We start from the raw sequence: 25,268 nt of genomic DNA, 5'->3' as shown, positions 1-25,268 counted from the left end.
TTGTTCACGAAACATATCAATAAAGCTAATAATTAATCTAGCTTAATAAATTAACGATTTCAGCTCTTGTTTCTAACACAGACAATGTGTTAATTTTATTACGAGACAGCGTATTTAGCGGACCCTCTTGATATTTTTCGGCCGGGATTTTCAAGAATCTTTAAATAACTTTAATTAATTGATAATTTATGGTAAATAACCTTTCATATAATTATACATAACAACCTCTTTGAAAATAAACAACAAACGATGAATGTTTTGACACTCATTTTATTTGAAGTATGCAAAGCCGAAAACTATCAAGAGGGCACTCACACCCCTGATGAGGCTTAGTCAAGGTATCAAAGCTTCAAACAATGACCTCTCTATTTTTGTTTTAATTCTAAGTGAAAGACAACTAACATCAAGAATGATTATAACACATGTAATGGAGTAAAAACAATCTACCTCTGTCAAACTGAACAAGATCTGTTACTCTTTACCACTAACAATAATGCCCTCCGATTCAGATGCAATCGATGAAATAAGCATAATGAAACAAATGAAATATTTACCATTCACTCTTTCGTATCCGTGCTTGGAAATCATATGACCCCGAAAACGAGGCATTTTTTGGGCACTAAAAGTAAGTTTTTAGGCACTCTGTACACTGGTAGACACTCACTGATCCGATTGCTTTTGTCACTTTTACTTTCTTACACGGCTTTTACATTCTCAGAATCATCACTGCTACATGTGTAATCACCTAACAATTCGTCTAAATCTAAGTCGTCATCATCCCAGTGAAAAAAATCCGATTTTGAATAGTTGGACATGTTGCACTGATGTCAAAATACGAAATGATCTGCTTAACACCGACCGTGATTTTCAAGAATCTCTAAATAAGTTTAACTAATTGATAATTTAAGGTACATCACCTTTCATATCATATTCATTATACATAATAACCTCTTTGATAATAAAAAACAAACGAATGTTTTTTCACACCCATTTTATTTGAAGTGTGCAAAGCCGAAGATATCAAGAGGGTCGGCTATATACGAGGTCTCATATAAAATTATCACCCTTTCAGTGTTATAAACCATAGCTGAAATCGTTAATTTATTAAGCTTCATCAATAGTAAGATGTATTGATATGTTTCGTGAACAATACATTCGATAAAAAAATTATAATAATCCTGGCAACGGAAATTTAAACAAAAGCATAATCGCTAAGACTGTAGCATCAGTTCGGAGCGTAATGACCGCGAGCTACTTTCGTACAAAGTCATTCCTTATTTATTTTCATTTTTAAACCCATTTTTTCTATCGTTTACAAAATTCTTTTCTCCTAAACAAGATGTAGTTTTAAAAACTGAACTCCTAATATAAACGTTACAAATCTGTATAAAGTACGACCATGTTTACCGTTAATATAGATTCTAAAACGGTATGATATTTGCAGAAGTTAAAGTTATAACTCGCCGGGCTGCCCAAATTAGAAGTAAAACTTCATATATATTTATATATCTGAAAACTAGGAAATGTAGGCCTTCTAATGATATATAATTTGTCAAAATAAGCCGAGAAATAAAAGTAAAATTAGAAAAAAGACGTTAGTGGGTACATCAAAATGTGTAACCTCGGCGCTTCGATGTACGCTAATCGATAGCTACTGGTTACGTAACTAAGTATCGACAAGGTTAAACGCACGTGGGCAAAACATAAAATGTGTATTTCTCGTGTTTAACTCGCTATACATCCATTAATAACAACGGATATATACTAAAAGTTATATTTTTGTTAATAGAGGAATAAATAAGCAACAAGATAACGTATAAACCAATACAATCGGATGATAAGTTTTTGCATAAATTTGAATTGACAACAGTAAGGGTCAAATACTCGTTTCAACTCCTGTCAATATACGCTTCGTGGTGGGATATTTGTTTTGATCCATTGATATTTGGGGAGGTTATGGGCCTTGGACTTATTTTTGTTTCTATAATAACCGTTTTCCGGAATTTTTTTTACGCAAGCCAATCAAGGACGACACTTTCTGTCTAGAGTAAATTTATTTTTAGTGTTGTCAATTATTAGACTGTGAAGACTGAGGCAAAACTGCAAGCAAATGCATTAACCCTTTCAGTGCTGGAACCGAATTTTGAAGGCCTTTGCAAACAGTTTGGATCCAGATGAGACGCCCCAAAATGTGGCGTCTCATCAGGATCCACACTGTTTGCTATTCTGATAGTATTCTTTGAAAAAAATCAAAGAAAATGCTAATTAAAAAAATTCAGCAGACGACATTTTAGCAGACTACAAATTTCCCAGCATGCTAAGGGTTAAACACCATTTTCCCAGAGCTGGACTCGTATTGATTGAAGTTATTACTCAGCTCATGGTAGTACCGTGTAAGAACTGTACTGCTTGTTGTTACGTATCATTATGTAGAAAAGTAATCCTTTATTTACCTGTATACCGATAGTTTGTACTTGTTTCATGACATGTTTGATTCTTTTAGTCACTTTGAGTTTATTTACACCACCAAGTGTTTTGTTACAATTGTATTGGCTTTAGGTTAAAGAATGCATGGGAAAAGCTCAGACATTTGTTATATGCATATGCATACAACCCATTTTCCACAGAACGCGGCTTATTTGATTAAAAACAGTCATGTTATAATATAAAGATTACTTTAATAAGCTTTCCAGTATGTCCATTGTGATTTTGCTATGTACCATGAAAAAAGTGTCATGGGCCAAATAAATTCCAAGTCATTGTACCAAGTTTGTTAAACATTTTATATATGAGTCGCGTTCTGAGAAAACTGGGCATAATGCATGTGCGTAAAGTGTCGTCCCAGATCAGCCTGTGCAGTCCGCACAGGCTAATCAGTGACGACACTTTCCGCATTAACTGGATTTTTGTTCAGAAGAGACTTCCTTTTAACGAAAAATACCATAAAAGGGGAAAGTGTCATCCCTGATGCGGACTGGACAGGCTAATCTGGGATGACACTTTACGCACATACATTATGCCCAGTTTTCTCAGAACACGACACATATAATGATTCTGGTATATTGTTGTTCTGTACATTTTATATCTGTTATATGTATCCGTTGACTTCATATTTGAGGGTGCTATATGAAAAGGGTGTTTAATGCTTGTGCATAAAGTGTCGTCCCAGATTAGCCTGTCCAGTCCGCACAGGCTAATCAGGGTTGACACTTTCCGCTGTTGATATTTTTTGTTTCAAAGATGTCTCTTCTTTGCAAAAATCAAGTTTAGATGGAAAGCGTGGCCCTGATTAGCCTGTGCGGACTGCACAGGCTAAACTGGGAATAAACTTTATGTACATACATCAAACCCTCTTTTCACAAAGCGCGACACATTTAAGGGTGTTGAGTCTACATTTCTTGATCAACATTTTAATAGAATATTTATTCTCTTGTAAATAAAATAAATCAACGAAAAGTAACATTGTTTGCTTGTATGTATTTCTGTTCCCAAAGTTATTTTACCCATAAGAAAATTGGTAAGTAACTCTGAACATAAAGAGAAACAAGAATATTATTCATTTATTTATTTAAAACCATACTAAATATAAAAAATATTTTGTGACTTTACAACCTATATATCCATACGTACATCACAAAACATCATTATTGATGACTTGGTGTATACAATATAGCAAAACAAATTGTTATGTTCTTCTACACAACTGATACTTCAATTCTGAAGATTTTGATAAAAAGCATCTAAAACCTGAAACTGCAGACAATGCCCATACAATCTTAATGTATTTGAGCCTAAGCGTGGGAAAACAAGGCTTAATTCATGTGTTAAGTGTCGTCCAAGATTAGTCTGTGCAGCCGGCATCTGGGACAACACTTTATGCACATTTTCTTTTCTTTGAAAGAAAGTCTCTTCTTAGCAAAATTACAGTTTAGATGGAAAGTTACCCTGATTCTCTTGTGCTAACTGCGCAGGCTTATCTGGCAAGACACATTAAACCCCAGTTTCCCAGAACTAGACACACTAGTATGTAAATGAATATTAATTAACTAACACATCATTTACAATGATCAGCTGGTAATCTGTATACACATTTTAAATAAGTAAATTTCGTTCAAAAGTACTGGAGAATTAGAATTATGGAAGCATTTAATTTGACCAGAAATGAATTCTTATAAAAGCATGAGATCTTAGTATTAAGACATAACTGTTTGTCTGATTTTGGAAGTTATAAAAATATAAGAAAAAGTGTTACTCAAAGTAAACACTTAACATAACAATTAATTATTATTTAACACACTTCATTCACTTTGTACAGGTCTTGTGCAACTGATGTTAACTCATGTATGCCTAGAGTCCTGAAAAAAGGCATTGTCAAACAGCATAGACCCAGATGAGACGCCGCATGATGCGGCGATCATGCGGCGTCTCGTCTGGGCCTGCGCTGTTTGCTTAAAGGAATTTCTGTAAGAAGTATTATAAATATAGAAATAAATATACTAGACATCCCTAATTTTGGAAATAAATTGATCCCAGATGAGACGCCGCATGATTCGGCGATCATGCGGCGTCTCATCTGGGTCTGCGCTGTTTGCTTAAAGAAATTTCTGTAAGAAGTATTCTAAATATAGAAATAAATATACTAGACATCCCTAATTTTGGAAATAAATTGATCCAATTTAGAAGGATGGGAGAGTCCACTTGGCATAAATGGGTTGACAAAGGAACCTTCGTAAATGTCTCAACACCAGCATACACGTATATGAGAAGCTTACACACTGATATGTCAGGAGCAGGACAAAATGGAATTTTACCTAGATTTCTTGGCACACAAGTAAATTATCAGGTAATCTCTTTACAAAATGAAAGGCATATAATACTACTTGGTTTACCATTGAACAATAAGAGTGAACTAAATGCAAAAAGAAATATAATGGCTAACTAACTACTTAATCTTTCTACTATAAGAATATTTGCAAATAGATTCCATTAGAATTACTGTAAGCATAACTTGATCAGCGTAATGCAAAAATGGGTCTTATGATGCCATATGCGGCAATATTCTCACGGTCTGTTCAGGAGCTTTTCTTTCTGCTGGAAAGTCACACAAAGTTTCACGTTATCTTTAGGGGGCAGGTAAGACCCTGACCAGACTGAGCGATTGGCAGCCTGGTATGGACCGACGCTGCCTGCATATAGCATAAGACCCATTTTTGCATGACACTTCATCTCCTTAATATCACAAAACTTATGCCTTCAAAAGTATCATCTTGTCCAAGAAACAAAAATATCGGATAAAAATAAATTAATCATATTTTAAATATCTATCACATATGGGCATAGTACAAATAGACGCAGGTAAATCTACAATCGTATGGGGTTGTCACTGCGCTCGTGTTTCAATCTCTTCATCTCGTACATTAGCGAGTAGGTAGAGTTTAAGAGTTCATCCGTAGCTCTCTGCAACCCATCTGAAGCCTGCAGGTAACTTCCACTACTTTCTCCTGGGTATGCCCCCGTGTAGCTACTGCTTATGTTCCCCTTCAACCCAGTAGTGTCACTTCTGTACGCACTTATGTCCCCTTTGTAAGCGCCAGAGTAGCTACCCTTAACGTTCCCTTTCAGAGCGCTGGGCCAGGTGCTGTCTGCATACTTGGCTTCAGGTTGGTAGGTAGGGCGAGGCAGGGGGCGGCTGATTGACTGCTCCTTGGCGTTCCATTCGTACGGGAAGTTGGCAGCTAGAGTCTCGGCATCATCTAGTGTCTGTCATGATGGGAAACAACTGTTAGTTTTAAGCAGAGGAAATGAGACGTGTATGTCAATATTACAATGAAAACCTTGGCTGTCACCACACTCAGCTTATGTTGATAGCAAAAGGGTATCCATATTAAAAAGAAGATTTTTATATATTTTCCCGTATAAATACACTTAAATACATTTATTTAAATGAAATGAATTCTTAAATGGACCATTACTAAAGCATGCAATCCCAACCTAGGTCTGTATGAAAGATTCACCCACACATGTTCTTGGAAAAACAAGAATATCAGTGAAACTGATGGATGCTCCCCGATAATGCGCTTTGTCAATCTATGTGTTAATAACCACCTAAAAAAATATATTATTAGCCTCGGTGAACTTGACCTTGACCCCAGTGACCTCAAACCTCATCAAAAGGTAGAGGTCCATGCAAGGTACCTACATGCCAAATATGAAAGAGATAGGTAAAGAATTGAAGGTGCTATTAGAAACTGTAACAAAAGTGTGACGGAAAAATCTATTATTAGCCTCGATGACCTTGACCTTAGTGACCTCAAACCTCATCAAAAGATAGAGGTCCATGCAAGGTACCTACATGCCAAATATGAAAGAGATCGGTAAGGAATTGAAGTTGCTATGAGAAACTGTAACAAAAGTGTGACAGAAAAATCTATTATTAGCATCAGTGACCTTGACCCCATTGACCTCAAACCTCATCAAAAGGTAGAGGTCCATACAAGGTACCTACATGCCAAATATGAAAGAGATCGGTAAAGAATTGAAGGTGCTATGAGAAACTGTAACAAAAGTGTGACGGAAAAAATCTATTATTAGCCTCGGTGACCTTGACCCCAGTGACCTCAAACCTCATCAAAAGGTAGAGGTCCATGCAAGGTACCTACATGCCAAATATGAAAGAGATTGGTAAAGTATTGAAGGTGCTATGAGAAACTGTAACAAAAGTGTGACAGAAGGAAGGAACTACAAACTGGCAACTATATGCTCCACCGAAAATATTTTGGGGAGCATAAAAAAAAAGTTATCCAATAATACATGTTTCAAACAATACACACTATGCATTACTGTAACAGGAGCAAATACTCTCTATAACTGCTGACAGCACAGACTGTCTCACCGTTCTAACAGCTGACTTGAGTCCCTTTGTGTCGTCACGGAGACCTATCGTCCGGGAGGCAGGCATCATAGACGGCTGGGTGCTGTTCCACCCCTTCATGCAGTGCTGTAACAAGGTAACACGTTAATGTTCTCCATATGTTAACTTGAAACACTCTCCACAGGTCATGGATCTGATTTTCTAAAAACTAAAAGTTATCAGTATTCAACACTATCTTAGTATTCACATGCAGCATACAAATTGAGCAACTGTACCTTTGATAGAGCCATGGAGTCAGCAGCATCAAAGCTATTTCTACGGTGAGGCTTTACTCGACTGGGTGCAGCCAGGGTGGACCGGGGGATACTCACCCTGTATAAGCAATAAATATAGGCAATAGGTAGATTATTTAAAAAAGAACAAGAGATGTGTTTGTCAGAAACACAATGCCCCCTATTGCGCCGCTTTGAAATAATATTTCAATATATCATTTGGCAGGTTTAGAAATTATCTCCCGTTTAAAGCTTATTACTTCCCTTGGATTGCATTGTCTTACTTTTGACCTTGAAGGATGACCTTGGCCTTTCACCACTCAAAATGTGCAGCTTCATGAGATACACATGCATGCCAAATATCAAGTTGCTATCTTCAATATTGCAAAAGTTATTGCCAAACTTTTTAACCAAGGTTTAAGTTTTGGGACAGAATGACAGACATTCAATCCGGGGGCATACAAATCTTACCTGACTGCTAGATTTGCAATTCAACTGTAAGATGTCTTACCTTTCCACTGTAAAACTAGATAACCAACCCAACAACAATAACTGCTATCATACCACTTGATTAAAACTTATCCAATAGCTTTGCTACCATCCAACATAATTTCTTACCTTCACACCATACCAATTTATTTCAAACATATTCAAAAGATTTGCAAACAAATCAGTAGATTACTTACCTAACCACTGTACCGTGATTTCTAACATTACTATCAAACCACTGGATTTCCAACTTATACAATGCATATCCTCATTACTCTATTTCCAACATCACAACTACATTTCCAACCTCATCACTCTGTTTCCAACCCCAGTACTCTATATCCTACATCAGCACTACATTTCCTACCTAACCACTACATTTCCAACCTCACCACTACATATCCTACCTTACCACTACATTTCCAACCTCACCATCAAATATCTTACCTCAGCACTACGTTTCCTACCTCAACACTAAATTTCCTACCTCACCGCTCTATATCCTGCCTCAGCACTCTATTTCCAACCTCAGCACTCTATATCCAACCTCACCACTACATATCCTTCCTTACCACTACATGTCCAACCTCACCACTACATATCCTACCTTACCACTACATTTCTGACCTCACCACTACACATCCTACCCTACCACTACATATCCTACCTCACCACTTTATATCAAACCTCACCACTACATATCCAACCTCACCACTACATATCCTACCTCACTACTACATATCCTACCTCACCACTCTATATCAAACCTCACCACTACATATCCAACCTCACCACTACATTTCCTACCTTACCACTACATATCCTACCTTACCACAACTTATCAAACCTCACCACTACATATTCTTCCTAACACTATATTTACAACCTTACCACTACATATCCTACCTCACCACAACAGGTCCTTCCTCACCACTAAATATTCTACCTCACCACTACATATCCTACATAACACTACATTTCCAACCTTACCACTTCATTGCCAACACCATCACCACAGATCCTACCTCACCACTACATATCCCACCTAACACTACATTTCAAACCTTTCCACTACACTTCCAACCTCACCACTACACTCCAACCTCACCACTACATTTTCTACCTCACCACTACATTTCCAACCTCACTACTACATATAATACCTCACCACTACATGTCCTTCCTAACCACTAATTTTCTACCTCACCACTACATTTTCTACCTCCTTACTACACTTCCTACCTCACAAATCGTGGCTCCTCGTAGGTAGGTTTCTCATTGTCCTTTTTTGGCTCAGACTGCTGATAGTCGTAGCCAGCAAACAGACTTCTCTGTATTGGCTCAGCAAACAGTCTATCATTTACAATGTATGGCTTCACCTCTGAAATAAAATTGAGCCTTGCTCTAACAGAACAGGGTTTAATGCATGTGTGTAAAGTGAGGCCGACCCAGTCTGCACAGGCTAATCAGGGATGACACTTTTTGTTTATAGTGTATTTTTCGTTTAAAGGAAGTGGCTTATTAGAAAATATCCAGATAAGGTGGAAAGTGCATTCATTGATGAGCCTGTGCAGACGAAATAGGCATATCTGGGATGACACTTTATGCACATGCACAAGAAATACAGTGGAACCCTTTCAAACCAAACACGTAAGGGACCAGGACAAAAAATCTGGTTAAGAGGGGATTGCAGTAAAGTAGGGACAAAATACTGATGTAACATGCAGGGTGTTAATAAGGAAAATTATTCAATTTAATTATATAATATTTGATACACTGCCAAACGTAAAACAAAATTTCTAACGAATATTTTAAAACAAACTATTTTGTGTCATTCTGCCTTTAATTTAATGGCAATATAACTGAAATTAATAATTAAGATATCTATTAAAAAAACACATGTAAATGACTGGAGATTACACACCTTTTTTGTACACATTGGTTTTTTTCTGTTTTGTGAAATCATGCATAAAATTATTATAAATGGTTGTTATTTCTACATATATATTAATACATGCAAAATCACAGTGAGTAATAAAACTACATCTTTATGTAATGATTTGTTACAAAAAATAATGCACACTTCAAGAAATACAGTAAACCTTAAATATTAATAGTAAAAATATAACCTTATCCTTTACTGAATGAATGCAAGTAACATCTGACATAGTATTTCCTAGGCAACCAACTGGCAGACCTACCCTTCATATCAATGACCTTGGCTTTTGACCGTGCCCCATAAAGGTAATGAGGAGAAATAACAATAACATGTTCCAAGATTACCACTTAAAAAACTGATAAAAAATATTCATAGCCAGGGTAAACAAATAAGAAAAAAACACTGCTATAAATATGTCTCACTCTGTGAAAACGGAACTAAAGGGCTGTGTGTAATGTTGTTACAGATTAGCCTGTTCAGTGCACACAGGATAATCAGGGACAACACTTGTTGCTTTTATTGTATGTTTCCTACAGAGAAATTCCCATCTTAACGAAAATCCAGTCCAGATAGAATGTGTTCTCCCTGATTACCCTGCATAGACTGCACAGGCTAATCTGGGAAGATAATTTACAAACAGACATCAAGCCCAGTTTTCCCAGATTGAGGCTAAAATGTTAAAACAAAAATTCATACAGACAGTAAACTGTAAATACCATGCTACACTACCTGGGATGGGTCCATCTTCATTTCCTGCACAACATCACAAACAACGGTACAGTGCAACAAGATTTCACAAAACAATAAACACAAGTCTTGCTGTTTTTTGTGAAGAAAAGTTGGTACAACAGAAAAGAAGTTGGTTAAAGAGGTAAAAGCACTTAAACTGCACAATGTTTGATATAAGCAGTTTGACACCCCGAGATACATAGAAATATATAAGTTATGTATTAAATTAACAACTAAAGTTAAAGTAACACTTGAAACCTGGACAGGTATCAATACGCCCATTCATGAGTTTCAATAATCTGTTGTAATGAACTAGATGCCTCTTGGCAACATATAGAGCCAACTGTCAATAATGTTTGAAATTGTTAAAAAAATTGAATCATGCAAATGTTTGAACTTCGGTCAAAAGTCGGACCTTGGCCTTTGTCCAAAGGGTGACACACCCTGTCCACATGGTGAACATTTTTTCCCATTTATTTTTAAGAATTACATGATGACATAATGTATGATGAAGATTCAGTCAGGACAAGCTCTTGTATGGCCAAATTTAATATTTGACCGTTATGTGTGACCTTGATCTTTGAGGTATGAAGTCATGTCAAGCAGCTATCATTGTGAACATGTGTGACAAACTGTTTTAAAATTGCATGATAAATGATGAAGTACCAGTCTAGGCAAGTTGTTTAATGGCCACATTTAACTTCTAAAATTAAATCTTGATGTTTGGGGTGCAGAGATGGATTGTACACATGACACATTTCTTCTTAAGGTGACATTTTACAGATATTTTAAATTGCATGATGCATGAGAAAAGTACATTCCGAAAACAAGCTGTTTTATCACTACATTTGACCTTTGACCTTAAAGTGCTTATTTCACCTATGAGATAGAGAGATGATTGTTACACATTACAAGCCATCTTACATGGCGGTCATTTGATTGAAGTTATTTTGAATATGCATTATATAAAATATCAAAAGTTACATTTTGGACAAGCTTCAATTCACAAACGCAAGTATATTACAACACTGTGACTGCTTTATCATGCTTTTAGCAATCAAGCTCCACAAAAGACTGTGTTGTGTTTATATAAGTTAGAATTTGTATTCAACTTAAATTAATAACAAGGGACAAAATTGTCACAAAACCAGGTTTTCAATTTGAAAAACAAGTCACTGATTGTTCATAGTTATCCCCCTTGTTTCAAAATAAATCTAATTTTAGTCGTGGCGACCTTGACCTTGGAGATATTGATGTAATTCTTTCGTGCGACACACCGTTCAATGATGGTAAACAAATGTGCCAAATGATTTTAAAATCTCACAATGAATGACAAAGTTATGGCTCGGACAAGCTCATTTATGGCCATTTTTGATCTTTGAAATCAAAGTGTGACCTTGACCTTGGAGATATCAACGTTATTATTTCGCGCGACATACCATCTAATGATGGTGTACAAATGTGCCAAATAATTTTAAAATCTCACAATGAACGACAAATTTATAGCCTGGACAAGCTTGTTCCGCCCGCCCGCCAGCCATCATTTGCCAATCTAATAACCAGTTTTTTCTTTCGGAAAACCTGGTTAATAAAATAATCTTTATTTAGTCAATAAAGATAATTAAATATACTTATAATAATGTTATAGCAATGTTGTTACCCAGCATATTTTACCTACGATATTTGCAATGCACATGCATAAACATTAATATAAATTTGGCTAGACATAATATACATGATATAATATAATAAGAAAGCCCATGAAGTTATTATTAAAGGTATGTAAACATAACCCTCATCAGAAAAGACTTGTGTAGATATAACACAGATGCCCCCACCTTTTACTTTTGTTTCAAATGTTACCTTAACCTTTAATGCATGGAGATGGGAAGTGGAATATTGTCTTGATAATTTATATTGGTGCTCAGATATCTAATCTGTTTGATGTTTGATGGAAATTTTGACTTTTGACTTCCAAGTGTGGCCTTGACCTTTAATGTGTGGGTATGGTCTTGCATGTAAGAAGAAGTTTGGTCAAGGTTTTTTTTGGCCCGATTTTATAACCGAAATTCGGCTATGTTCCCAATCCCAAAAAGTATACTTTTTTCCCAAAATGTGGCAAAAAATCCCCAATTTCCAAAAAAAAAAAAAAAAAAAATGTTTTTTTTTTTTTTTTTTTTAGAAAAAAGTCTAATGCGTATTTTATCTCAATTTCAATTCAACTACATCTAACAAAGTATTATATGATTTTTTTCTTTTAATTTGAATGATTATAAAGAGTTATATCAAATTTAGTATTTCCCTAATCAGTGGACTTTTCATGTGGAAAAAAAGGCTAATGAATTTATTTTCCCAATTTCATGAAAATGCTGATAAAATTCCCAATTCCAAAGCCATGGGCTATCTTCCCAAAAAGTGGAAAAAAAAACCCTGTTGGTACACCAAATACATCAGCCTTAAATGGTGGTCATTTGTAGTTAGTCTTTTGAGAATTTGCTTGATGAATGATAATGAAACAGTCCAATATTCTATTTTATGGCCAAATTTTACCTTTGACCTCTAAGTGTTAGCTTGACCTTCATAGAAGTCATCTAATGAACGTAAACATGTTGTGCCATGTTATTTTAAAATCTATAAATATATAAACAAGATATGGCTCAAACATGAATTTACAAGCTGCATAATAGTTAAACTTGACCTATGACTAGTAAGTAAGACCTTCATCTACAACCGACATGAGTTACATTATGATGGTTTACATTTGTGTCAATTTATTTTAAAATCCATCCATAAATGGCAAACTTATTTTTGAGACAAATTTGGACCAATATATGTGCACTGGCACCAATGCAGAGGCACGCAGTCAAACAAGGAGACTGTTATATGATGCTTTCTTCAAAGGAGGGCATACTAAGAGTAATTCAACAATAACTTGAGTCTCATTCTGGGAAAACTAAGCTTCATCCATACCTGCAAAGTGTAATCGCAGATAATCCTGTAACGTCCGCACAGGCTTATCTAAGACAACACTTTCCACTTAGACAGAATTTTTTCTAAGGAAAGACTTTCATTAAACAGAGAAGAGCTTTCACCATAGGGTGAATGATGCCCCCTATAAACACATGATAGAAGTTTTGAGCTTTGTTCGAAACCTAAACGCAGATTTCAAAACCTAAACACGGACCCTTAGTTCAAGGTCAAGGTCACAGGGGTCAAAATTTGTGTGCGTATGGAAAGGCCTTGTCTGTATACACATGCATATCGAATATGAAGGTTATATCTCAAGGGACATAGAAGTCATGAGCATTTTTCGAAACCTAAACGCAGATTTTGAAACCTTAATGCGGACCCTAAGTTCAAGGTCAAGGTCACAGGGGTAAATTTTTTTGTGCGTATGGAAAGGCCTTGTCCATATACACATGCATACCGAATATGAAGGTTATATCTCAAGCGACATAGAAGTTATGAGCATTTTTCGAAACCTAAACGCAGATTTCAAAACCTAAACGCAGACCCTAAGTTCAAGGTCAAGGTCACAGGGGTAAATTTTTTTGTGTGTATGGAAAGGCCTTGTCCATATACACATGCATACCAAATATAAAGTTATATCTCAAGGGACATATAAGTTGTGAGCATTTTTCGAAACCTAAACGCCGATTTCGAAACCTAAACGTGGACACTAAGTTTAAGGTCACAGGGGTAAAAATTTGTGTGCGTATGGAAAGGCCTTGTCCATATACACATGCATACCAAATATGAAGGTTATATCTCAAGGGACATAGAAGTTATGAGCATTTTTAGAAACCTAAACGCAAAGTGTGACGGAAAGACGGACAGAGAGACGGACAGTCCGATCACTGTATGCCCCCTTTTCTTCAAAAGGAGGCATAAAAATTCAATATAAGCGGAAAGTGTCTCCCAAGATTAGCCTGTGCTGACTACACAGGCTAATGTGGGAGGACACTTATGCACATGCATTAAGCCAAGTCTTTTCAGAACAAAGCTCAATTATTGGTGTGTAACCCACTTGTTTCCTCAAGGGCTCGCTGCACAGGCTCTGGTTCCCTCTCAGGATGCTCCCACAACTCCTGGGGGCCACTGAAATATGGAACAAGCATTATTATCTATTGTTTGAAACTTGGAACATGCATGATTTAAATCAATTTAAACAAGAGCTTGTAACAGTAGTGCCAAATCCCCGCCAAAATGTGTTTGTTTGTATGAGAACATTTGTTTTAGAGAGTAGAATAATATTTGTAAAATATGGCACCTGTGTCATCTATTTATATTTTAAGGATCAATTAGTTATATAGTGTTGGAGTTATGCTGTAGACAATAAAATATATGGAAATGAAAAAGGCAGGTAATTAAAAACCTACGGCCCATAGAGTTATGGTTCATGTTCACTGCACTTCTCCTAGTTGCCATCTGTTTATATTACTAGTTTCAAGTACATCCCTTCAGTAGATATAGAGTTATGCTCCAGACAAAAAATTACTTTGAAATTAAATAAAGGGAGATAATTAAAAGACTAAGGATGATAGAGTTATGTTTCTTAGTCACTGCTCTTCTCCTACTTGCAATCTGTTTATACTACAAGTTTCAAGTAAATACCTTCATCAGATTAAGAGATATGCTTCGGACAAAAATTTACTATGAAATTAAATAAAGGGAGATAATTCAAAAACTAGGTAAATAGAGTTATGGTTCTTAGTCACTGCACTTCTCCTACTTGCCATCTGTTTATATTTTAGTTTCAAGTAAATCCCTTCAGTAGATTTAGAGTTATGCTCGGACAAAAATTTACTTTGAAACAAGGGCTGTTTGTAAAACATGCATGCCCCCCTATATGGGCTATAAGTTGTAGTAGCAGCCATTGTGTGAATACGTTTTTTGTCACTGTGAACAACGGTGGTGGTGGTGGTGGTGGTGGTGGTGGTGGTGGTGGTGGTGGTGGTGCAACCTTTATTTCATTTTTGCCCGATGTTTATTGATACAATGCATTACAAAAATGCAGTTAGCCTTACATTTGGTAAAATTTAAATAAATTACAAGGGAGGCAAATGCTGTTACATGCATAAACGGTAGTTGTTTCCCTTGTTTGAACCATGCTAAATCCTTAAAATGCCTATTTCCAGTAACTGTGACCTTCACCTGTGACCTTGACCTTTGACCTAGTGACCTCAAAATCAATAGGGGTCATCTGCGAGTCATAATCAACGTACCTATGAAGTTTCATGATCCTAGGCCCAAGCGTTCTTGAGTTATCATCTGACAACCACCTGGTGGACGGACCGGCAGACCAACCGACAGACCGACCGACATGAGCAAAGCAATATACCCCCTCTTCTTCGATGGGGGGCATAATTAAATAAAGGGAGAAAATTCAAAAACTAAGATAGATTAATAGTTATTTTTCTTAGTCACTGCACTTCTCCTACAGTACAGGCACCGTGTTCTTAAACAAACATCACTCGCCGCAGTGTTCATTTCACTGTTGGCTTACTGATATGAACCCGCAAAGGGTGTTCAGATCAAATGTCGTGTGGGCCGTTTGCCTTAAGACGAACACCGCGAATCATCGCGGACCAATAATATCTACCGCGGTGTTCACTCGACATCGTGTTCGCTAAAAATAAAATAATTGAATATAAACGTACTGCATTGATACCTTTCATTAAGTGTTTATATTGACGACAAAAGTAAATTATCAAATGAATTTTGGCATATGTTTCTATTTAAAGATTTGATGAAATAAGCGTCCAATCGGGACAAGGGTATTCCAACGTGCGTAAATCACTTAATGTGGTGTGCGCGCATCGTGTACAGTTCATGTTCTGTTACCAATTGTAGCTACAAATAAATACATGTATATGCCCATGATATTTTCGTGTCCAGTTTTTGTCTTGACAAAAAGCATGCGAAAATAGGCGTGGGTGTATTAATTTATACACAAAAAAAGAGAAGAGCAGACAACATTGTTAAAGTAGGGAATTTCCATTCAAGTATTGGGGTATCTCGCAAATGATTTGGAATTGGCATTTCCTCTGAATAAATAAAAGTCAAAAATGCTGAGTCATATCATCTTTTAGTTCGTTCAATATTGCATCAATTATTGTACTGTATCTGATTACACATAAAGTGCCGTGTACAGTTCATGAATATTCTTTTACAACGACCAATGAACAGTCATCTACATTTAGATTTCATTCAACATGTATAAGTCATTTTCTGGAAATCGGGAGAAACTAAAGGCGATTTTTAAAACAAGAGCACCGCATAACGGGTGCCACACTCGGCTGCGAAAGCTTGTCAGAATTTTTTTTTAAAGGTCACAGTGACCTTGACCTTTGACCTAGTGACCCAATATGGGTGTGGTGTGTAGAACTCATCAAGGTGCATCTACATATGAAGTTTTAAAGTTGTAGGTGGAAGCACTTTGATTTTAGAGCCAATGTTAAGGTTTTAGCACGACACCGGCGGACGGCGAGCAGGCTATGACAATACCTCGGGTTTTCTCCGTAAAAACAGCCTCGCTAAAAATAAACCAATGTTTTTTAATTTAATTTGTAATAGTTATTTATATTTTGTGTTGTCTGTGTATGTTTGTTTAGTTCTCATTTGTTTTCAGCAAATCTTATGAAAATAAATATCGTTATTGTAAATGTCTAAAGCAAGTCCCGTTTCCGATATCATATACGAGACAGTGTTCCAGCAAGGCCTAAATTGAAGGGCGCCCTGCCCTGCCCTTCCGAACCTCCGCCCAGCCCTTCCTAGGCCCCCCCCCCCTTCCCTTAAAAAAACTATTTTTTTTGTACACATGATATTTAATAAATCTCTTATTACATGGTATTTAATTTATTCCTCATTGTAGACATTATATTTGAATGTGTTAATAATAATGGGAATAATATATTCTAATAATTAGTAATGACATATAAATTAACATGCAACAGGAAGCATTCCAGAAACGCCAGCGCGCTCGAAAGTGCCCTTTTGACAAAATACTGTGTATGGAAAGTGCCTTTTTGACAAAAAAGCCCCCCTGCCCTTTTCAAATCCTAGCTGGGGCACTCCGAGAATTACTTTGAAATGTTTACTGACATGTCAAATTATTGTTTTGACAGACAGCACGTGCTTATCTAAAGGTTGTGTTTCGTAATTCATAGGATATTGGATTATCAGTGCTTGTTTGGGAAATAAAACAAAGACGCAGTCGGTACTTTTCTATAGGCTTTTGTACTGACCAACATAATAATTAGTAGTGCACGTGCTTATTTAACATTTACGGATAAGAAACACGGGCTCCTAAGACACGTTGGAAGAAAGTCATTCCGTGATCACAGGTGTTCCAGTTAACGATAGCGTGCAATCGCGGCGATTTCGGGTGTTCGCTGAACACCACGGTAAGTAGCGTGTCTGTCCCGACGAAATGTCACCCATCGGGTAAAGTGAACACCGCTGACAGGCGTTTTTGTTCAAGTACACGGTGCCTGTACTGTACTTGCCATCTGTTTATATTTCAAGTTTCAAGTAAATCCCTTCAGTAGATTTGAAGTTATGCTCCGGGCAAAAATTTACTTTGAAATTATATACAAGAGGGCCTGAAAGGCCCAAAGTCGCTCAGCTGAGATAAAAATAAATGACCTGTTCTTTGCAGCCCAAGATTTCAATAGAACAAATGTTCTAACCAAGTTTCATGAAGAATGAACAACAAATGGCCCCATGGCGGAAATATTTCTCAACAGACTGGAACCATTTTTGAACTCGTCCAAGATATTATTGGGACAAATCTTCTGACAAAGTTTCATGAAGATCCAACAATAAATGTGGCCTCGACAGTGTTAACAAGGCAATATTCATGATGCACAAAGGAAGAAAAACAATTGACAAAAGGTGATCACAAAAGTTCACCATGAGCAAAAAATATATTGCTTATAAAGATTGTCACCATGTGTGAAGATCAGCAAGTGTCATTCAGATTTAACTAAAAATGTGACTAAAAGTATTCACAATGTTTTACTATAAAAGACTGTGATAGTGTGGTCTCGTTCACATACGCAAGTGAACCGGTCACGGGACGGTTACAAGTTAAGTAACTGTGTGGCACTTATGTAATACAAAAATACTTATTGAGTCTTATTAAAGAACGCTTATTTCACCACACTTACTGATTGTAATTCAATTAACTAAAGGCGTCCAGTCAGATACGCATGAATACACTCAAAGAATTAATCTATAAGTGAAAACCAAAGCAGCTTTTATGAAAATAACTAACTTTAGTCTAAAGAATCTATGCATTGTTAAAAATGAACAAATACAGCAAATACCTTAATGAATGTAAAAAGAAGTCCACAATCTGTCAAAAATATAAGTTACTGTTAGTCTAGAAGTTGCTTCAAAAATCAAGTTTATAAATAAGTCTAACTTAATCTAAAGAACACAATTTATGGAGAGTGGAAACTCCAGTAAATAAAATGTAAAAAATATGAAGAATTTACAAAAGTTATTTCAATCAAAAGAGTCTTTCTAATTTAGAAAATGCCAAATAACAAGGTTGCCATGGAAACAGTTTCATAGCACAGTAGTCTGCTAAATACACCAAAACACAGTAGGTTAACTAATGGCTTATCAGTAAAGTTCAAAGATAAGGCTCTACAGTGCATTAGTACATGTACAGTTATTTTATAACATACCTTTATTTAATTGCATGCAAACTACTGTCTTTATGTACACCACATTTTATGAAAGAAGTCCCAGGTTTATACAATGGAGTTAACTATTAGAAAGTATGTACAGGTTATCTTTCTTTAACATTATGGATTATCACAGACTGTTTACATGTTTTCACTATATACATATAGAGAAAACTGCCCCACACCCTGGCGGCCATGTTTTTTCAACGATCTGAACCATTTTCGAACTCAACCGTCATATCCAGAAAACACATGTTCTGACCAAATCTTTTAATGAAGATTGGACAAAAAATGTGACTTGTAGAGTGTTCACATATTTTCACTATATACATATAGAGAAAACTGCCCCGCCCTCTGGCGGTCATGTTTTTTAAACCGATCTGGACCATTTTCGAACTCGTCCGAGATATCAATGAAACCAATGTTTTGACCAAGTTTCATGATGATTGGGCAAAAATTGTGACTTCTAGAGTGTTCACAAGGTTTCTCTATAGCCATATAAGGAATACTGCCCCGCCCCCTGGCGGCCATGTTTTTTAAGGGACCGGAAACTTTTTTGAACTCAACCAACATATCATTTTGACAAAGTTACATGAAGATTGGGCATCAAATGTGACTTCTACAGTGTTCACAAGGTTTTTCTTTTTTTTGACCTAGTGACCGAGTTTTTGACCCAGCATGACACAGTTTCGATCTCAGTCGAGGTATCAATGGGACAAATGTTCTGACCAAGTTTCATGAAGATCGGACAATAAGTGTGGCCTCTTGAGTGTACACAAGGCAAAATGTTGACAACGCACGACAGACAAAAGGCAATCACAAAAGCTCACCATGAGCACGTTGTGCTCAGGTAAGCTAAAAAGGGGAGATAATTAAAAAACTAAGGTAGATAGAGTTATGGTTCCTGGTCACTGCACTTCTCCTAGTTGCCATCTATTTATATTTCAAGTAAATCCCTTCAGTAGTTTTAGAGTTATGCTTTGGACAAAAATTTACTTTGAAATTATATAAAAGGGGAGATAATTAAAAAAATAAGGTAGAAAGAGTTATGGTTCTTGGTCACTGCACTTCTCCTAGTTGCCATCTGTTTATATTTCAAGTTTTAAGTAAATCCCTTTAGTAGTTTTAGAGTTATGCTCCAGACAAAGTTTTGGACAGACAGACGGACGCAGACAGACGGACGCAGACAGACAGACGCACAGACGGACGGACAGATGGACAGACGGAGACTATTACTATATCCCCTCCAAATTTTTTTTTCTGCGGGGATAATAAAGAATTACAGGTTGCTTGTGGGTTTCTTGAATAAATCAAGTGAAGTTTTAGACAAAAAAACATTATTCGATTGATTTCTAAAAATAACTTTAAATACATTATATCTTGCTCTCGGAAAACGGGGCTTAATGCATGTGTGAAAACAAATCATCCAAGATTAGCCTGTGCAATAATCAAGTACAACAATAAAAGCAGAAAGTGCAGTCCCTGATTAGTCGAAGCAGACTTCACTGGCTTATGCTAAGCAATGTTTTCCAAAGCACTGCTCACTTAAAGACAGAATAACCGGTTGCTTCCAGGACATGTTTGAATAAATCATTTGAGGTTAAGTGAAAACGTGAAAAAAACAAGAAATGTGTTTGTCAGAAACACTATGTCCCCTCTTGCGCCGCTTTGATTAAAAAAATTTTTTTTTTGACCTTTGACCTTGAAGGACAGGGTTCGACACTAAGGCACGTCCGACAGACATTGTCTAGTAAAATCGGTGGTCGGGCTAGTAAAACTGGGGGCTAGCTTGTCCGACTGGTCGTACATAAAAATATCTATACTGATTCATATAACTATAACTAACTGCTGTGAAAACCTTTATTTTTAATGTGTAAAATTACTCTCGTATCCGTTATTTACATTAAAACAAAACAAGTGTATTTAAATAAACGCGGAGCATACACATGATTCATCGCTATTTTTAGACGCAAAGGAGAGCTTCCTGCAGAAATTGCTTGTTTACATTGGTCAAGTTGTCATGAATATTAATGATTTTCTGCAGTGTCGTAAAACTGTAAAGCATGATTTTACGACTTCTATCGAAAATTGGTATCGTCAATGTAAACATTTTTGCGTAGCAGACAAGAGAATGTAATTTAAAGAATGACTTTGTTCAACTTCGGATTTTCGTCCGACAAATCAGTTAATAAAAGAGAATCTGACGCTTAAACTGACACGAAACGTAAACATGAAGAAACACGAAAACGTCAATTTTATCCTAAAAAAAAATCTGGTGTTCACTGATTATTTACTGATAAATCCTGATTAAACAGTTACATGACACAATTGTGTTCATTTGCTATGTCATTTGTGGTCTAGTAGACATCAGGCTCGGGCTAGTACATTTTAAGAGGAGCTGGTCCGACTGTCTTGCTGTAAAAAAAGTTAATGTCGAACCCTGAAGTATGACCTTGACCTTTCATTACTCAAAATGTGTTTGTCAGAAACACTTTGTCCCCTTATGCGCCACTTTAATTTTAATTTTTTGACCTTTGATCTTGAATTAAGACCTTGACCTTTCACCACTCAAAATGTGCAGCTACATGAGATACACATGCATGCCAAATATCAAGTTGTCATCTGCAAAAGTTATGGCAAATGTTAAAGTTGGAGCAAACAAACACACAAACCAACCAACCAACTGACAGGGCAAAAACAATATGTCCCCCACTATAAGTGGTGGGGGACATAAAAAGTAACTTACCAAATAAGCTAACACATGTATAAAATGGCCATATGCAACCACCCAAAACTTACAGTACACTTCCCGCGTTTTCCCCAAAAAACTCGCTCCCTCCGCGTTTTTTTTCTGCTAGCGAGTGTTCACGCAGCGTTGAGAGAGCGAGGTAAACTCGATAAAACGCTCGGCGTAACGCCGCGTTCGCTAATTCCCGCGGCGTGTACTACTTTAGCCTAGTCAGTAAATGCAGACAATTTCCGTTCTTATCAGTGACCGCTGCGCAAAGCCGCGTTAGCAGTGTGCTACTGGGCATGCCAAAAATTAAAACATTGTTATAATAAATTGTTTAAATACTGTATTACATGTATACAAAAGATAATTGTATAGAAAATTAAAACGTATAAAAATTATGTTTTTAATTCACAGGTACGTCTACAATATGAATGAATATAAGACATTTGACAAATTAATATTTAAATCATAACACATATAACACAAGAATAAATGTTCCGTCAAATTTCCAAATGAGAATAATAATTAGTAATCCGAAACACACTACGATTTTTAGGGTTAACACGACGTTTACAAATGCTTCCAATATACAGTCATCATGACAAAAGAGCGCGAAAATTATGCTGCAATGTACAAGGTATACTCCGGCAAAGCGTGCGTGTATTGATTTTTTTAATACAAACTTTATAGCGTAGAGAACATTGAATTTTGTTGATTTCGGTTAAAAGTTTCTTTGGTATTTTTGAACAAAATTATATCGCGAATAAGTTGATATTTCCTCCAAAATAATTTCAAATCGAACACGCTGAATCTTTATCGTTACGGTATTTTAGTAGAGTAATTATTTTAACAGTAATTGTACTGTAAACTGATTAAAGAAGACATCTGGGCGGAACTGGATTTTAAGTGTTTGACGTTATGAAAACACGCAAAGCTTGTCTACTGACCTATTGTGTAGACTGCTGTCTGCGGTGTTTTTACAAAAGGGATTAACATGTGTGAATGTCACTCTGCCGATTCGATCCATAATTACTGGTAAACATTGTTTTGAATGTCGACGCAACAAGAAAACAACTGTGAATATTAAATGCAACAATCAACTCAATAGTTATCACCTTCTTTTAGTAATCAATGGAATAACCTACCTACAAAGAGAAAATAAATGCATTAGCGAGCAGAGAATTGACTTTGTTCCGACAATAAAAACCATTCATTATGCATTTGTTGAAAGTGTTTACTTGAGTAAGTTATGCCTTAAGACATGAAGCGGCTTTTCTTTGATTACGTCAAACTGTCAATTCACACAGATTTGCAAGATGTTTATGGTCCTTGGTCATTTGTTTACATGTTCAGTATAGAAAATCACCTGCTAACATGAAAACTTTGGATTATATTATCAAAATAAAAACAATGTTGCAAACTGTGTTTATATTAATTGGTAAGTATTAGTTAAAAGACGACGTTTTGTGTGTTGTAAATCAACTAGTTTTCTATACAACTACAACTACTTCTACAACCACGTCGGGATCGATCTATCTTGGTTGTTTTTTTTTAAATTGTAAATATTATACTACATGTACATGTATGTACTAGTAATAAATGTAATTTTATTTGAAAATCAGGAAGTCAAACAAAATTAAATTGATCGTTATCTCGTAAAACGCGGAGTTTCCCCCCGCGTTGCCAACGCCGATTGCCACCGCGTCGGCTTATCAGTTTGCCGATCGTTAACCGCCGCGTCCAAAATCATGCAAACGCCGCGTCTCGCGGGATTTTCTTAATCTCCCTCCAGGTCAATCCCCGCGGAGTATGGAGGGAAATTGGGGAAAACGCGTGGAGTGTACTGTAGAGTAACTTGCAGGCTGTAAAGCCTATTCATCATTATCTAACAGTTGGAAACTGAGCCTTCAAAACTTGACTTTCTTAAGAAAAGTCTTTAACTAATTCGATTTTCTACGAGACTGCAAACAGATAAAAATGCATATCTGAGCTGGAAAGGATTACACACAGGACCCTCATTGACTGACTTACTCCATGTACATCTGATTCGAGCACTCCTGCATGTTCAGCTTGCGGAACTCTCGCAGCTCATCAAAGAATGTTTCTGATTGGTTGACAGCGTTTGGGTCATTCTCTATTAGAGCTGCTATCCAATCGTATCCCAGCATCCTCTGCTGCTGCCTGGAGAATGAGTCCATCTCATAGGTAAGGTTCCCAGAGGAGTCACGCGATGGACTTCGAAAGCTCACCCTGCTGCCATTGGCAGTGCTGGACTATGGAAAGAAAGCGCGTCATAAGTTATAAATAAAATAAGTTTTGCTATGTGGAAACTAGGAAAAATTAAGATGATCAATTATCTTAAGAAACAATTGTTTGTAAAGGTACCTTATTCAGTCTGCTGGTATTATTAGAGAGAAGTATTGACTTTGGTTTCTTCGTATCTCTGATGAATTTTGCGATCTTTCTGGAGTTTGCCGGGTCATCGAGGTTCTGAGCATATCCGGGAGTTTCCGGGTCAGAGTCTGTATCCCGCACAGGGACTTCATAGCAGTCCTGGAAACAAATCAGTGATTTTTTTACCCAATTGTGAAAAGTACCAGTACCAGCCTAATTGGGATAAATGTACCTAAAAAATCCTAATATTGGAAAATTCGTATTGTGAAGTCATCAAAGTGGGAAATTGGTGTATTTGATTTTTTGCTCCCAAATACTTTTAAATTGATAACTTAGTGTTGTCAAGCTGTCAATATTATATTTACTTAGGATCAAGTCATAGAGCTGCATAGGGAAACTAACTTAATAATGCATTTTTTTGTTTTTTTTTGTTTTTGGAAACCTGTAATTGGGAATTTTGTTGACAGCAATTGGAAATTTGTAGTTTTTTCATCATTGGGAAAGTGCCGTTTCCAGTACTTCATAAAGAATGAAATCACTGCAGATACACACACATTGCTTCTGGTTATTTAATACAATAGGACCATGGTAGCCCTTAAGCACTCACCAATCGCTGATGACTTGACCTGGTTATAAAGGTTTTTAAACCTAATAGACCCAGTTTCAAACATTGCCTTCATATTGTCAAGATAAATCATTTGTATTCTGACCAAGTGTCATCAAAGTTGAGTAATAAATATACAAATGTATCGTATAAACTGGTACAAATGTTTTTACTGATTTAACCTGGTGACCTTATTTGTGTTATGCAAAAGCCCCAGATTCAAACATAGCTTCCATATTGTCAAGACAAACATTCCGACAAAGTTTCTTGAAGATTTAGTAATAAATGTGGCCACTAGAGTAGAAACAAGGTTTTTCTTGGATTGACCTGGTGACCTAGTTTTTAAACACACATTGCCAAGATAACAAAATCCAGACCATATTTCATTCAGATTGAGCCATAACTGTGGACTCTGGAGTGGCAACAGGGTTTTCCTGAGATTTAACATGGAGACATAGTTTTTGGACATACAGCACCCTGATTCAAATCCACCAAGATATTATCCAGATATTCATTCAGAAAATTGTATTCAAATTTGGA

At 36.4% G+C, this 25,268-nt stretch overlaps 1 protein-coding gene across 2 annotated transcripts in view; it reads right to left on the bottom strand.

Annotated features, from left to right (window-relative positions):
* Positions 1-3,550: 3,550 nt before the first annotated feature.
* The window catches only part of LOC127841066 (uncharacterized), a 34,871-nt gene continuing 13,153 nt past the window's right edge, over positions 3,551-25,268 (bottom strand). Inside the window, exons 5-12 of one of the 2 annotated variants that reach the window (XM_052369604.1) lie at positions 24,116-24,283; positions 23,762-24,003; positions 14,328-14,398; positions 10,301-10,324; positions 8,875-9,013; positions 7,147-7,243; positions 6,893-6,997; positions 3,551-5,760 (exon numbers count right to left, since the gene is read on the bottom strand). In XM_052369604.1, the coding sequence (XP_052225564.1) occupies positions 5,362-5,760; positions 6,893-6,997; positions 7,147-7,243; positions 8,875-9,013; positions 10,301-10,324; positions 14,328-14,398; positions 23,762-24,003; positions 24,116-24,283 (1,245 nt within the window). In that variant the 3' untranslated portion in view covers positions 3,551-5,361. The remainder of the gene's footprint in view (positions 5,761-6,892; positions 6,998-7,146; positions 7,244-8,874; positions 9,014-10,300; positions 10,325-14,327; positions 14,399-23,761; positions 24,004-24,115; positions 24,284-25,268) is intronic. The other variant, XM_052369605.1, reaches the window with a different exon arrangement.

The sequence above is a fragment of the Dreissena polymorpha genome, chromosome 8, assembly GCF_020536995.1.
Source record: "Dreissena polymorpha isolate Duluth1 chromosome 8, UMN_Dpol_1.0, whole genome shotgun sequence".
Taxonomy (NCBI): Eukaryota; Metazoa; Mollusca; class Bivalvia; order Myida; family Dreissenidae; genus Dreissena; species Dreissena polymorpha.
This window is presented reverse-complemented; position numbering and strand designations above follow the sequence as displayed.